This window comes from Hemicordylus capensis, chromosome 3 (genome assembly GCF_027244095.1).
Source record: "Hemicordylus capensis ecotype Gifberg chromosome 3, rHemCap1.1.pri, whole genome shotgun sequence".
NCBI lineage: Eukaryota > Metazoa > Chordata > Lepidosauria > Squamata > Cordylidae > Hemicordylus > Hemicordylus capensis.
This window is the reverse complement of record NC_069659.1, coordinates 273,050,713-273,066,252: the sequence shown is the minus strand read 5'-3', so window position 1 is coordinate 273,066,252 and position 15,540 is coordinate 273,050,713. Positions and strand designations below refer to the sequence as shown.

The following is a 15,540-nucleotide window of genomic DNA, read 5'->3' as shown; positions in this document are numbered from 1 at the left end:
AAACTCAATTGCAGATGTGAACTGGGAATTTTTGTTGGCTATGAATCTAGAGGATACAGAATCCTTGATACAAAAAGTGGAAAGGTCAAAGTCTGCAATGCAGTGTATTTCGATGAAAGACAAAGACCAAATAAAGGTGAAGCATCAAAGATTTCCCCAGAAATCCTGATGAATAAAGAGCCATATGATTGGACTCAAATGGATCTGGAGTCAAGCAGCGATCCCGAGGAATCAGTGCCAGATTCAGAAGGGGCTGCACAACCAGAACTAGAACTGAGGCACTCACAGAGGCATAACAAAGGGGTTCCTCCTAACAGACTCTCACTCATGGCTAAAAGAGGAGAGATGCAAGAACCCACTATGTGGCAAGATATAGAAAGGTTGCCAGCTGATGAAGCTGAGAAGTGGAGAAAAGCAGCAATGGAAGAAATTGACTCCTTGCACAAAAAAGAGACTTGGAGACTTGTGGAACTACCCGCTGGAAGAAAGACTGTGGGATGCAAATGGGTCTTCAAACTTGGATATAAAGACTGCCTTCCTACATGGGGAAATTGAGGAAGACATCTACATGCAACAACCACCAGGCTTTGAGGAACCTGGAAAGAAGGGGCTAGTGTGCAAACTACAAAAGAGCATCTATGGCTTAAAGCAGGCAGCCAGAGCATGGAATGAGAAACGGAATCAATTACTACTTTAGGAGGGGGGGTTCACACACAAGGAAAAGCTGACCCCTGCCTATATTCTAGACTCAGAGACAATAGATGGACTTACATTCTGACTTACGTTGATGATTTGATTCTTGCACATGAGGAAATGCAAGACAGTCATGAAATTGTACAACACCTGAACAAGGAAACAGAGGTGAAGGAACTCGGAAGCATCTCATATTACCTTGGCATCCAAATAGAAAGAGAAGAGAATGGAACATTCCTTCTCAACCAAAAACAGAAGATAAAAGATCTTCTAGAATGCCTGGGACTGATAGATGCCAATGAAGTCAGCACGCCAATGGATGCTGATTTCTGGAAGCAAGATGAGGACAGTCAGCCTTTACCAGCCAACAACCAGTACAGAAATGCAATTGGAAAACTTTTGTACATAGCCACAGTGACAAGGCCAGACATTGCCTCAGCAGTGGGAATCCTGAGCAGAAAAGTGAGTGTGCCAACGAACAAGGACTGGATAGCGGTCAAAAGACTGGGAAGGTACCTGAAAGGTACTGCACATTATGTATTGGAGATCCCAGCAAACAGCAATCCCAAACTTGTGGGATATGTGGATGCAGACTGGGGCAAGGACAGAACGGACCGCAAGTCCACAAGTGGACACCTGTTCCTGTATGGAGGTGGAGCCATAACTTGGAGTAGCCGCAAGCAGTCACTTGTTGCGCAATCATCCACAGAAGCGGAGTACGTTTCAGCAAGTGAAGCATGCAGGGAAGCAGTATGGATACACCAACTACTATCGGACTTTGGCATCGAGGAACCAAACCCACAGTGATGTTTGAGGTCAACCAAAGTTGTATCTAGATCTCCCAAATGGAGAAGATGAAATCTCGAACTAAGCATATTCCCATAAAGTACCACTATGTTCGGGACTTGCAAGAAAAAGGGGTGGTCCAGCTGAGGTACTGCCCCACAGAAGAGATGCTGGCAGATGGATTAACTAAGCCATTATCCAGAGACAGATTCCAGATTCTTCGTGAGAAGATGGGAGTCGTGACCAGGTGCGACAGGCGATGAGAAGGGGTGTTGGAGATGAACTTCCAGTGCATCAACCTTTTGCACCAACTGTCCTGATGACCACTAGGGGCATTGGGAGTAGAGACAGTCAGTCAGGGTCTCCCTATCTGTCCCTACTCTATGACCCCTGAACTGACTCTGCAGCACTTCCTGTGCTGAGGCACAATCCTTCCTTTCCTCCTAGAGAGCAGATGGAAACATCTCTCTCTCTCTCTCCTTACCTATCCATTATGTAGTCCTTTAGATTAGATATAGGTCTCTCCTATTGAAGTGTATTTAACCAATAAATATTTAGTGTTTAGTCATACAAGGATCTCCATGTGTTTTCACTAAATAGCTGCAATATACAAGCCATCCTCTGCTACCTACTCTGTAACTGGCGTGTGTGCTCATTCCTTAGTGCTCTGCTGTTTTACCTATTGTGGGTAAAAACCCACAACCTCTAACTCCCCTAACTGGCTGTCACTGAGAAGCAGCAGCCATTTCCACTCACTTGCTTGCCCTCTCCCTCTGCACAGTGGTGAACTTCCCTGTCTATACATTTGTCATCATCCCACCCCCCACCCCCGGCAGTGTGGGAGGAACAGGCTGGCTGCACACTAACTTCCATGCCACCCAGAGAGAAAGCAGAGATGTCAGTGGGTGTTCACTCCAACTGTTCGATCACCAGCTTGGGTGTAGACATGGTGGAGGCACTAACAAGGAGCAGCCACTGCCTCCACTCATTCACCCTCCCTGCCTCACCCACCTCCCTCCCTCCCTCCCTCCCTCTTCATACTAGGTCCAATCCAAAAACCCATAGAATGAAGGCTGTTGCCCCTTACAGGGGCAAGGAACAGCAGCTCCTGCTGCCACTCTCTACTTCCACTCACTGTCCCTTGGGTCAGCTGGCAGGGAAGAGTGAGCCTGCCACATCATGCTCACAACCATCCCATGAAAGAACAGGAAAGATGACACCTGTTCTTTGCAGCTGCCTCCATTGCTCAGAGGGCTGTGGCAGCACCTGCTGTTCCTTGCAACTGGGCAAGCTAGATGTGAAGACCTCTCCCCTTCACCCTTTCCCTCTGGGTGATGTGGCGGCAGGAGGTTGGGGCGGGGTGCGGGGGGCAACGTCTGAAAACATGGCCAGCTCACTAATGAGGCTCAGGGAAACGGTCACCTCAGGCAGCAGAGGCAGTTAACTATTTGCCTCCGCCAGCACACTCTTTGCCTCACCGATAGCTTCATTAGCAGCTGGGCAGCCACCCGCTTTGCCACTGGTAGTGGTAGTGCTCCTTCCTCCTGCCCATCCTGACCCTGCAAGGCAGGGGGCAGGGAACTGGGTACAAAGAAGTGTGTGTGTGGGTCCTTCACACACTTCCTTCTGTTCCGCTGTGTTCTCCATCCTGAAGGACTAAGCAGGAGGAGAAAGAGTGGCGGCAGCAGCAGCAGCAGCAGCCATCACTGGGTAAGGGAAGATCTAGGGATTTGGGGGCAGTAGGGAGATTGGGGTAGAGAGGGGTGATTTGGGGGAGTGAGGGGAAATTGGCCCAGGATAGAAAGGCTGAAGAGGGGGAGACTGGCATGTTGCATGCTCTGATCACCATCTTTAATGCTACCTCATGGGCTGGGAGCAGTGTTCCCTCTAAAAGTGATTCCCCCAGATGTTGTTGACTACAGCTCCCATAATTCCCAGCCAAAGGCACTTACAGTTGGAGATGCTGGGAGTTGTAGTTAACAACACCTGGGAATCCCTGTTACAGGGAACACTGGCTGGGAGACTTATTATTCCATTCTTGTGCTGGAATCTGTCCCATAAACATCAGTTATACTGGCCAGTGGCTGGCCTTCCACGCAATGATACATCATTGAGGTAATGCTGCATTAGAAGTCGCGCACACGCACAGAAATGTGCAAATGGTGTTAAACAAGAGCAAAATTATTTCCAATATGCTTACCCTTGTGTAGCAACATTTGTGCACTTCGCATGCATGCAACTTAACTGCACTCATGTACCTTTGCACGGTATGTCAGGCAGTATTAAGATAAGAAGTTGTTTCAACTTCTAAGCCCTGACATTTCTATTGGTTATAAAATTTAAGCCATCTGCCTGAACACTTGGAGACATCAACTAGGTGACAAGTGACATCACCCCTCCAAAACTTATTTCAAATTGACATGCAGTTAAACAGTGCACAAAGTCAGGAAGAGTTCCAGCCTAGCAATCTTTCATTTCTCCTCCATTCAGACTGAGGGCCAAGAAAGCCCATGCACTGCAGCAGCCTGAAAGAAGGGGAAGAGTCTTTATTTGCTCCTTAAAGGCAGCAAGGGACTCCAGGGAATGGACATCCACGGGAGAGCATTCCAAAGCTGGGGGGCAATACTGAGAAGATCTTGTCTCATAGTGCGCAACAATCAAGCCTCCCTCAATCTTGGCACACAGAACAGAGCCCCTCCAATAACCTTGCCCAGTGAGCAGAACCATCTGAGAGCAGGTGGTCCTTCAAGTATCCAGGCCCTAAACCATTAAGGACTTTAACAGTGATAACCAGTGATCTGGATCTGGATCTAGAAACAAATCGGCAGCCAGGGCAGCTCTTTTAAACAGGCATAATACGCTCCCAGCAAGCAGCTCTGGACAGAACTCTATCTTTTGCACCATTTTTTGCATCAGCTGAAGTTTCCAAATATTTTCCAAGGGCAGTCCCATAAAGAGTGTGTTGTAGTAATCAAGCCATGACATGTCTAAGGAATGGGTAACCATAACCAGATCTGCATTCCTGAGAAAGCAGCACAGCTGTACCAGTTGAAACTGTTCAAAGGAGCCCTGCCCTGGCCACTGCCTCCACTAGAGCATGCAAAAGCAGAGCTGAGTCCAGCAGTAACTGTGAAGCTGCTCTTTCAAAGGGATTGCAACCTCACCAACAGCTAGTTGCATCTCCACATCCCAGCTTGCTCTCCTGTTGACCAGCAGCACCATATAGAAATGCACCGGGTAGAAAGTCATCAGGAGCATCTCTAGCAGGTGATTGGGAAACTGCATCTTTTGAATTTCTTCCAGGATGCATGCATCCCTACCAGTGTTCCCTGTAACAGAGATTCCCAGGTGTTGTTAACTACACTCCCAGCATCCCCAGCTGCAAGTGCCTTTGGCTGGGAAGTATGGGAGTTGTAGTCAACAACATCTGTGAATCACTGTTACAAGGAACACTGATCCCTACCCAGCCCAATGTCAAACTGAAAGTCCAAGGCAAAGTATGTTTGCCTGAAGCCTAATTTGTAAAGATGGCATGAAAATATATGGGGCTGTACAAAGTTACATTATAGTTTATATGGTACAAAAGTTATTTTGTGTATTTACATTTAAATCCAGCTCTTCCTCCAAGAAGGCCAGAGCAGTGTACATTGTATTGTTTCTTCTCCCAACAGCCCTTTGAGGTAGGTTAGGCTGGGAGATAAGTGACTGGCCCAGAGTCACCCAGTGCCTTTCATGGCTGAACAGAGACTGAACTCAGGTCTTCCTTGTGTCCAGCACTCAATTTCCCCGTTGTTGTTTTTTACAACATGAGTGAACATTTAAAGCATCTCAATTCTCATCTTAAAGTGAATGAGAACTGAATTCTCTCATATTTAGCAGGATGGAAATCAGCCGCTTTAGTCCGGCATAGCATGACTCCCTTGGCTGCTAAAGGTGTTTCTGTGTTGTTTTCGTTTTGCTTTTATTTTAAAGATTGTGCGGACGGGCAACCATTTCCTCACCCCTTTTGCAAAGGAAGTCGCCTTGAGAACTTCTGTCGAAAAGCGACTTATAAGTATTTCAAATAACTCCCACCGTAATTTTTCTCTTATCAAAGCAGCCACAGTGGGGAGCTCCTTGGTTGGGCGGGCTGCCGCCTGCCGCGCAGAGAGGGGGGCGCGCGCGGATAGAACCCCCTCCCCAATCTCCACGCCACGATGTACAAAATCTCCCCTTCCCCCAAACCTGCTATTGGCTGCCGAAGAGAAAACCTGGGGGCCCAGACGCGAAAAGTGGCTTGTCGGGGCTCCTACCCAAGGCGCATGGAGCCACTTTTCTCCGTGCGCCGCCGGGCCTTTCCGCGTTCTTCGCGACGGGAATCCCAGGCAGGCACCTTAAACACTTCGACAACAGATCTCCCCAAGAGCCGCGTCAAGCAGCCGGCCCCCTCCTAGCCCAGGAGCTCAACCCGCTCTCCCCCTCCGCGACTGGGACTCCCGGGCGGCAGCTCTGCCCTCCGAGCCCACCGCCGAGCCCCTCTTCTGCTGCGCTCCCGAGCAAGGGAGGCAGCTGCCTCGGCTCCCCATTGGCTGCCCGGCGCCTGACGTCGGGGCTTTGGGGAGGCGTCGTGGACGCCGGAGCCCGCCGGAGAGCGCTCACAAACATGCTGGAGCTTCGGAGCAAGTGGCGGCGCTTGCAGGAGCTGCGCAAAGTCGGTCGCTTCGCCTCCCGCGCTGGCAAGGCGGCAGACCCGCTTCGCCTTCATGCCTCCAGCAGCCTGGCTGCCCTGAGCTGACCCTTCGCGCGCTGGACAGCCATGGGAGATGGATGGGGCTCGCTAAACTACAGCCTGCACGACGGATCCAACTCCACGTCCCTGGCCAGCCCCAGCAGCAGCAGCAGCAGCAACGCCTCCACCGTGCCCTACGCTCCTGACAGCAAGCAGCTGCCCACCGAGGAGATCTCCCTGTCTCAGCAGTGGGTGGTGGGCATGAGCATCCTGATGTCGCTGATGGTGATGTTCATTGTGGTGGGCAACGGGCTGGTGATCGCAGCCATCGGGCGGACCCAGAGGCTGCAGACCCTCACCAACGTCTTCATCACCTCCCTGGCTTGTGCTGACCTGGTGATGGGCTCCCTGGTGGTGCCCTTTGGGGCCACACTGGTGGTGAAGGACAAGTGGCTGTGGGGCTTGATCTTGTGCGAGTGCTGGACTTCCGTGGACGTTCTGTGCGTCACAGCCAGCATTGAGACCCTGTGCGTCATCGCGATTGACCGCTACCTGGCCATCACCTCACCCTTCCGCTACCAGAGCCTCATGACGAAGAAGCGGGCTAAGATCATTGTCTGCACAGTCTGGGCCATTTCCGCCTTGGTGTCCTTCTTGCCCATTATGATGCAGTGGTGGAGGGACGATGACCCTGAGGCTCAGGAATGTTACGCTGACCCTGGCTGCTGTGACTTTGTCACCAACAGGGCCTATGCCATTGCCTCCTCCATCATTTCCTTCTATATCCCCCTCTTTGTCATGATTTTTGTCTACATCAGGGTCTACAGAGAGGCCAAGGAGCAAATGAAGAAAATTGACAGGAGCGAGGGCCGGTTCTACAACAACCACCAGAAGCAGCAGCAGCCAGGCCCCCAGCAGCTGCCCATCTTGGGCAATGGCCAAGCCAGTAGAAGGAAAACATCCCGCATTGTAGCTGTAAGGGAGCAGAAGGCCCTCAAGACTTTGGGCATCATCATGGGTGTCTTTACTTTGTGCTGGCTACCCTTTTTCTTGGTCAATGTGGTTAAGGTCTTTAACAGAGGTCTAGTTCCAGACCAGCTATTTGTCTTCTTCAACTGGCTGGGCTATGCCAACTCTGCCTTCAACCCCATCATCTACTGCAGGAGTCCGGACTTCCGCAAGGCCTTCAAGAGGATGCTATGCTGTTCCAGTAAAGCGGACCGCCGGCTGCATGCCAGTACTGGGGAGTTCTCTCGTTACCCTGGTGGCTTCATCAGTACGTTAGGAAATACTCCTCCGTGCACCCTGGGAGGGACGTGGTCTGATTACAATGGTGGTGCACAGGATGGAAGCGATTCCAGCTTGGAGGAACGGAACAGTAAAACCTCCTATTCAGAATCCAAGGTATAAGGGCGCTTGGTGGGGAGGATCACAGAAATGGGAGGGTGTATTGGATGCTGCAGATCAAGAATGGGCGCTAAAGAAGCAGATGGGGGAAAAATATATATATATCCCCTGGGAGACTGGCTAAATACAAAACACCAGACTGATCTGTCTCAATGGAAAGAGGATTTTATTTACTCAAGGTGAAAAGCAGGTGAACTTGTATGCAGCGTACCTCTTCTGACTCATCAGAAACTAAATCAAATAGAGAGTGACCATTGAACAAAAGAGATTAACAATCCGTGTGTCCAAACCATTTGGATTATTATTATTTACACTTGGGAGGTAGGCGCTGGTGAGCTGGGAAGGAAGCAAAGATAAGTTTGAAGGAGTTTGCTAAAGTAATGTTTCAGGAAGAGCTGAGCTAGTGGCAGGCACTTAGCCTGCAAGGCGTTGAAAAAGGTGGGGGTTTCCTTCCCTGATACTGAAGGAAACAGGATCCAGCTCTTATTGGTCTGAGGTGGTGATCACCTCCCCCCCCCCCCAAAAAAACCCTGCTGTTTTTACTGATCCCAGGAGTTTCTGTAGCAGAAAAGTAGCCTTTCCCCCCCTCCTTTTTAAACAAGTGCTTGTCACCCATTTATCTTCACTGAAAGTCAGTGGAGATTTCAGGCACTCAACACTTTTGCAATTCATGCTAGAAGTCTTTTTGAATAAGCCATTGAGAAGTCTGTTCTGATGAGTTTTACCATGCAGCCTGAGCCTAGGTCTCTTTCATTGGAAGTCAGTGAGCTCAATGAAACTTGCTTAGTCCCAAGTAAGTGTGCATAAGTTTGCAGCCTTAATTTCCTCTTAACATCTAAGAGGGATGGACAAACCGGTAATATTGTAAATGGCCATGATTGTATTTTGAACAAATCCCTCATATTTTTGATCCTTTCATATTTTTGATCCACTGACTTTTCTTCTTGTCTAGACGACAACAGCAATCAGGCTAAGACATCTACCTCAAGCTGTGCATATTGTACAGGGAAAATGTGTTTATATTAAACAGCTTATTTATGTATCATTAGTTAGGGGTTTGTTCTTTTATAGAGGCAGGAGTATCAATCCTCTGTAGACAGTTTGTTCACATTGAAAGATGAAAGGGGAATATTGGCTAGGGACACCAGATATGTTACTGCACATTTGGAAAGCGTGAGAGGGTTCCCCCCCTTCCTTTTTGCACAGTGTTAATAATTGTCATTGCACGTGAACACACACTTACACACACACTCCCTGGAAAACAAAGAGGGGGTTTCAAAGCCATCAAGCCCCACACTTGATTTCTCTTGCTTTCTGATATCTTGCCATTTTATTAAAAATGCCTTTTTATATTATTTAATGGAGGTACTGTAAGTATATTCATACTATCAATGAGTCTATTCTAAGATTTTTTTAAAAAAATAATCTTTTATGCCCAGGAGCTCATGTGAAGCAGTTGTGATTTTAGCACTTCATTGTCATTCCTTGTGTTTCCCCGCTGTGCGCAAGAGTGTGTGTGTGTGTGTATGCATTTTATAATGTATTTATATACTCTGGTGCAGTTTACTACTGTATAAGTCATTGGTCGATGTGCAATAAATACCACTGCAGCACAAGCAAACCTATTGCCAGTGTGTCTCTATAGGTACTGAAACAACACCCAGCCCTGATGGAAAAAGCAGAGAGTTTTGTTGAAAATATGGCTCGCATTACCAATTCGGCTCAACTTAATGGCTTTTCCTGACACAATTATCTTTTTTAAAAAATATGTTTGCGGCACCAAATAAGGTAGCATTCCTTTTGGACCAAAGGCTGTTGACTTCCCTTGAAATTCCGGGGCCAAAGGCAAGTTGTTTCCAGCCTGGCTATAAATACATTAGCTACTTTTCTTTTGATCGTTCTTATCATCTGTTTAAATCTGCTCCAACAGAATGCAAGACCAGGTGGTTAGAGACCCAATATTGAAAGAAGCTGAATTAATTGTGTTTGGTTTCATTTGAGAGTTGAAAATTTTCAAGGAAAGATCAACTGTACATTTGGATGCAGAAGCTATGCATTACTTACTCTGAGTAGTCTCATTGAATTCCCGCAGTTTAGTCAGGTTACCTATCTATTACTCCAAAATAACAAGCCACTCTGCTCTATAGCCACTTAACTCTGCTACACCTTTCGACAGAATGTGAGTGAATGGAACTGATAACTTTGCTCAAAAAACTAGAAGAAATCTTCAGAATATCTGCTATGGTCCAATCACTTAGAGGGAGTATAATTCACTTAAAAGGGACAAGCCCATCCTAAGTGGTATGGAGACTTTTCATGTAGCCTGGGTAAACATTGGCACTATTTTTATTAAAATAACACAATTAGATAGTGTTGTTAGTCTATAATCTCATTATTATATGAAACAATCAGCTGGGGGCAGATAGTTCTCACTATAATCAGAACTTCAGGCTGCACTAATTGTGCCATTAATGTTGAAGTATTAAAAGAAGTGTTGCCACTCAATTTAATGAACACTTTTAATTGTTTCATCTGACTAGCTCTCAATAAATTAACTTCTTGGTCATTTCAGCTCCCTGCCTGCAGCATGTTATCACCTAGTGTTGCCACTTTTATTTGGCAGGGCACCTATGGCATTAACAGCAGTGTGAAAGGCAGAAATCCAAGAGGTGAAGCTTTTCCTCAGTTAGGAAGCCGGAGTGAACACTGGCACTATCTTTAGGGGCACAGAAAAATCTATGCCGGGAGGGGTAGCAACCCTGTTATCAGTTTCATGTGACATTTAATCCATCATCTGGACTGTTTGGGATGTGGAAAGATCAATATTGACTGTGAGGAGATGGACTAGATGCCTTTGGAGGCTCCTTCAGCCCTGCAGTCTTATAATTAGACTGCCACAGTATACTAAACATGTTGAAAATTTTAAAAAATAATAATAATAAACCCAGCTCTGTGTTGGATTTTGGATGGGATCCTCTGTCAAACAGGTTGTCTGAGAAGTGCAGGATTAGAAAATACAGGATAAATGCTGTGGATAAAAATGACTTGTTCATAGCACATGGGAGACCCTGTCTTTATCAGAGGAAAATATTGTTTCCAATTGTCACAGCAGACATCGACTCAAACCACTCCTCACTTATTATAATGGAGCACACTATAATTCTGTGTTCTTTGTCGCATTTCTTCCCCCTTTTACCTTCAAGGAGCCCTCCTCTGCTCCTCTATTCCTTTTATAATAGGGACATACAGTACTGTACTGAGTATGCAAGTGCTGTTAGGTATAAATATATTATGGGCCCACCATATTTTATGTGTCATGCACTATTGTGCACTGTTTCTTAGCTCCAGCACTGTGTCCCATCCCCCAGATATTTGATAATGAAATGTTAATATAGAGAAGAAAACAGTAGCCCAGTGAAATGCTGAGTGGATTTTATTGCAATAACAATAAAGCCTGACAAAATGTGTCAGCTGCTATGCAGCAATAGATCTGGATTCATTTATGCCTTCATTCTGACAGATTTAGAACTGGTATGCACAGGGTGTGTGGAGATTCTCAATGTGAGGGCAGCAGTTGATGCAGCAAGGAGTCCTAAACATTACAGCCAGGGGAGGATCACGCGTCATGGAGAGATCGTTTCTGGCAGCTCCCCTTTAGCAATTGGACTAGGAAGACCCAGGCTCAAATCCCCACTCAGCTATGAATCTCAGTGGAGCTAGTCACTCTTTCTCAGCCTAACCTACCTCACAGGGTTGTTCTGAGGATAAAAGAGGAGGAAGAAAAACCAAGTACCTGAGCTCCTTGGAGGATACAAATGTCCTATACATAAAATGTTATTATAAACAAACAGACGATTGATTGATTGATTGATTGATTGTGCCATCTGCTGAGTAATAGCTGTGTGACACGATACCATGGACAGGGCTTAATGTGTAGCAAAGTTTAGCTCCATAATTTGTCTTCAGTGCCAAGATTTGGGCTGCAGTCCCATGGTCTGCCAATGTCCACAGAGTGTTTGTATGTGTTATTCTCCCCACTATGCATCCAGGTGCATGTGCAAAACAGTCCCTGGGAATGTATTCTTGTAACGACAGATTCCATGCCAGCAGAATGCAGATGTGAGGGTGCTTTTTGCTGGTATGACATCTCATGATGGGTTGCTGGAGAGAACTGCAATTATTCTGTTGTTTCATGTGCTTATGTGCCTAGTGAGAAGCACCATGCCTTTAAAAAAGACTTGGATGCCTTCATTAAGAATTTGTCTCTGCCCACAGCCTCAGAATTTGTAACTATGTGAAGAAAGAAAAGAGGTTGTCTGAGTGTGTGCACTGTGCCTTTCTCCTCATATCTGAGTGGATATACACATAATTAAGATGCGAGGCTTGAAGACACTGGACTGTGAGCTGTAAATTTATAAATTAAATTTTTGATGTTAATGGAACTAGTGAAAGAGATGTAAAGTGCTTACAGGGCAGAATTCCACCACAACAAAACTTTCCATTTTATGTTGTTCACAAGATTCATATTCTTATAGACATTTCCCCCCCCCCCGCCCCCATGTTCAGATTCAGTGAAGCCTCTGCATGGACATAAACTAACAGTTCCTTGCACACATGGTTAAGCAGCCCATTTTTCTGTCCAGTGGCAGTTGCTACACCCTGGGGTGGAAGGGAGTGGGACGCTGACCTTCAAGGGGGGTTCAGGAAGTGCAGAGGAACTGCCACCAAAAGGGGGAAGCTGAAAAGCACCTTCTCGTGAATAGAACATGGGAGTGACTTTGCACTACTCTGAATCCAGCTTGTGTTATAGCTGTGCTATTTCCATCGTAGATAGATCCACAAGCAACAGGTGTATGAGTAAGATAAAATAGTTGCTCTGAGATAGTATACCTAAGTGAGAGCAAAACAGGGGGGAAAGAGCTGCCATCCTAAATTACTCAGTGGAAGTTTCATTCAAACAAATAGGACAAGTTAGACTAACTTGTCCTATTGATTTCAATGGGACTTCCATTGTGTCATTTAGTCAGGATGTCAGCCAACAACAATAAAAGTCTTTGTAACACTGTGTCCAGCTTGCTTGCTTGCTTGTGACCTAAATTTGCCTTTCCAAAAAGATGTGTTGTCCTGGAGTCACCTGGTAGAGTGCTCCTTGCTTGTTTCTCTTTCTTCTGTAACAGCTTCACCCTGTAATAATCAGTCTTTCTTAGGAGCCAGTTCAAATGTGCAGGGAGAGCATATGGTCCAACCTGCAGGTACCCACCACAGAATGCATATGAGCGATAGTTTGTTGGAAAGCAACCCTTCATCAAAGCCTTCCTTCACGGGAAGTACATGTCAAGGAGGTAGTTTATAGCCTTGCCTTCTCCTTGACGCAAAAGCTTGTCATATGCGGGGCGTTTTTGGCATGGGAATGCTTTCACATAAGCAATTCCCCAAGTCCATTTTGAGGGTGTGTTGTCCCATTAGACATGGATTGGCTCTTAGCCTCTTAATAGGAATGCTGACTATTGAGGGTTCTGCCAAAATGCAGAGGGCTGAACTGGATGATCTTCATGTTCTCTCCAACTCTACGTCTCTTTTCTTTCGCGCGCGTGTGTGTGTTTTATAGCACCCAAGAAGTGATGCTTAATAGAAAATAATACTTCGAGGTATAAATTAATATCTTTTCAAAATCAATTTAACATCATGGGACACACACACCCCAGTTAATATCTTTTATATAAAGTGCTTAGTGTACATTTTAGGAGAAGGAAGCAGAAAACAAAAGAAACTACTTTTTATGCAAGACCAGATTACAAGCTGCTGCACCAGAGTTCACAGAAGTTTTGCTACAGTTCTTTGAAATTAGGACGACAGCTTGCATCCTCTTTCTGATTTATCTGTCTGCAGTTAATATTTCTCCTCCTACCTGTAGCAGAACAAGATACCCAATACGAGACACACACCAAGGTGAAGCTAGGTCAGTGATATTGGAGTAAAATATGTTTCTTGCTGTCTTATGGTGTGGTGGAGAATTGTTTAAATACTGAGTTCCTAATTCTGTCTATAGCTTCCCTGGAGTAAATCTAATTACAAGGAAGGTATAATTCAGCTCCCAAATTACCAATGTAAATGTTAGGGCTGTCACTCAGTTCAATAAAACTTAACCAGTTAATTGAATGTTTTAATGGATGAATTAATTAAATCTGCAAAAATTACAAAATAAGAGTTCTGATGGAAACTTATTTTGTTTTTAGATAATGTGCAAATGTCAGAAAAGGCACCATCTCAAAAGAGGCATTATCCTCATGCGTCAGGAAGGAGAGGAAATGTCTCTTTCAAAAAGTGCTTATTTCCATGGATCTCTAAGGACTTGCACTGAAAACATTTAACAAGTTTTTTAATTTTTTTAAAAAATCAATAGCAAGTTTGAATTGAATACAAGTTGCAGGACTACTAATATAATGCTATCGTGACTTATTGTGGGTGGTAGGGTGGTAGCGGTGGTGAAGTGTGTCTAATCCAGGGCAAGGCTCCACCTAGGGGAGCAAGGTCAAAGTCAAGGGCCACAGGAGTCATCATCAGTCATTATCATGCAAGCCAGGCTCAGGTATGTGCAGGCACTCAGGAGTCAAAGTCAGCCAAACCAGGGTCGAGAGTCAGAGAATCAGGTATATACAAAAACAGGCATGAGTCAAAGTCCACCCAAGCAAAGGTCCCAGCCAGGAAGTCAGGTTTACTCAAGAAGAAGGTGAGGCAGAGCTGTCACAAAAATGCAGAGTCATGAAGCAGAGCCCTTATGAAGGGGAACTGGAGCCTGATCACACGTTTTACTCTGAAGGGGTGGAGAGTTTAAAGGGCCTAGTTTGTAAACACAGGCTGGGTTGAGGTGAAGGAGGCTCCCTCATTAGTCAAGACTTTCAGTCAGTTAACTCTCACAACAATCCTGTGAGATGGGTTAGGCTGCGAGAGAATGCAATTGGCCCAAGGCCGCTCACTGAACATCATTTCAGTCTTGTCTAGTGAATCCTCCAGAGAGTCTGAGGATACTGGCAGGGATGCGTCCTCTGGTCGTAGTAGAGGGGGAGGGGCTGATGCAGCTGGGGCTTTCCATTCGGGCGCCTCTTCTGGGTCTGATGCAACTGAGGCATCCTCTCCCATCACCTCCCCCAGTCGCAGAGGAGGGGAAGGGTCTGCTGTGCTGCCACTGGGACCTCCCATCCTGACTTATATCTCAAACTGTCTGTGTCACCCCATAACTGGGAGACCTCAGGACCCAGGGTCATGACCAATTATTGTTGCCAACTGTCCCTCACTACGCAGGATGTCCCTCATTTATTCAATAGCATATAATTCAATTACATATACATCAACGATACTCAGGCTCTTGATTACCAATGCATAGACCTCCCAGCCCCCACCAGCCAGCCAGCCCACACAAACTTGTGTCCCCCGTTCTGGCAATGAAATGTTGGCAACCCTATGACCAATGCCCTGGTCCAATTATGCACATGCATGCCATGTTCATATTGGTGGCAATTGGGCCAAACATCTGTCTGGCAGGGATCGGACAATGTGGCAAGCAACGGGTTGGGGGGGGGAGAGAGAACCTTGCCACCTCCCTACCTCCTGAACAACTGATTGGTGTTTTTCTGATTCTCATATTAGAGAGTTGCTCCTACGGATGCTCCCATGAAGAACTTGATCTGGCTGTAGACACATGTGGACTGTGTCTAGCTGGACTGGTGCAATTTTGCTTATGTAATGAATGCTACTAAGAGCTTGTTTGCTGTTTTGATCTCAAAGTGCTAGCAGCTTTGGAATGCTCTGAATATGATCCTCATTCCTCTTATAACCCAATCCTGTGAGTCACTGCACTAGCAAATACATGTTTAGGATTGGGTGAAAAACTACAGTGCAAATGTAATTGGTGTGTTGGCATTGTGAATGGACTCAGGGCACAAGGG

At 46.2% G+C, this 15,540-nt stretch overlaps 1 protein-coding gene and 1 long non-coding RNA gene across 2 annotated transcripts in view; one reads left to right on the top strand and one right to left on the bottom strand.

Moving 5' to 3' along the window:
- The window catches only part of LOC128351963 (uncharacterized), a 36,281-nt gene extending 30,349 nt beyond the window's left edge, over window positions 1–5,932 (bottom strand). Inside the window, exon 1 of the long non-coding RNA XR_008320146.1 lies at window positions 5,704–5,932. This is a non-coding gene — a long non-coding RNA (uncharacterized LOC128351963). The remainder of the gene's footprint in view (window positions 1–5,703) is intronic.
- Window positions 5,933–6,100: 168 nt separating this feature from the next.
- On the top strand, window positions 6,101–9,215 carry ADRB1 (adrenoceptor beta 1). Its single transcript, XM_053312067.1, has one exon. It carries the CDS (start codon window positions 6,275–6,277, stop codon window positions 7,595–7,597), a length of 1,323 nt encoding a protein of 440 aa, XP_053168042.1. The 5' UTR covers window positions 6,101–6,274; the 3' UTR covers window positions 7,598–9,215.
- Window positions 9,216–15,540: the final 6,325 nt, after the last annotated feature.

What these genes read in the sequence shown, in the direction of transcription:
- ADRB1 (XM_053312067.1), top strand. Translation starts at nt 6,275, where the DNA reads ATGGGAGATGGATGGGGCTCGCTAAACTACAGCCTGCACGACGGATCC.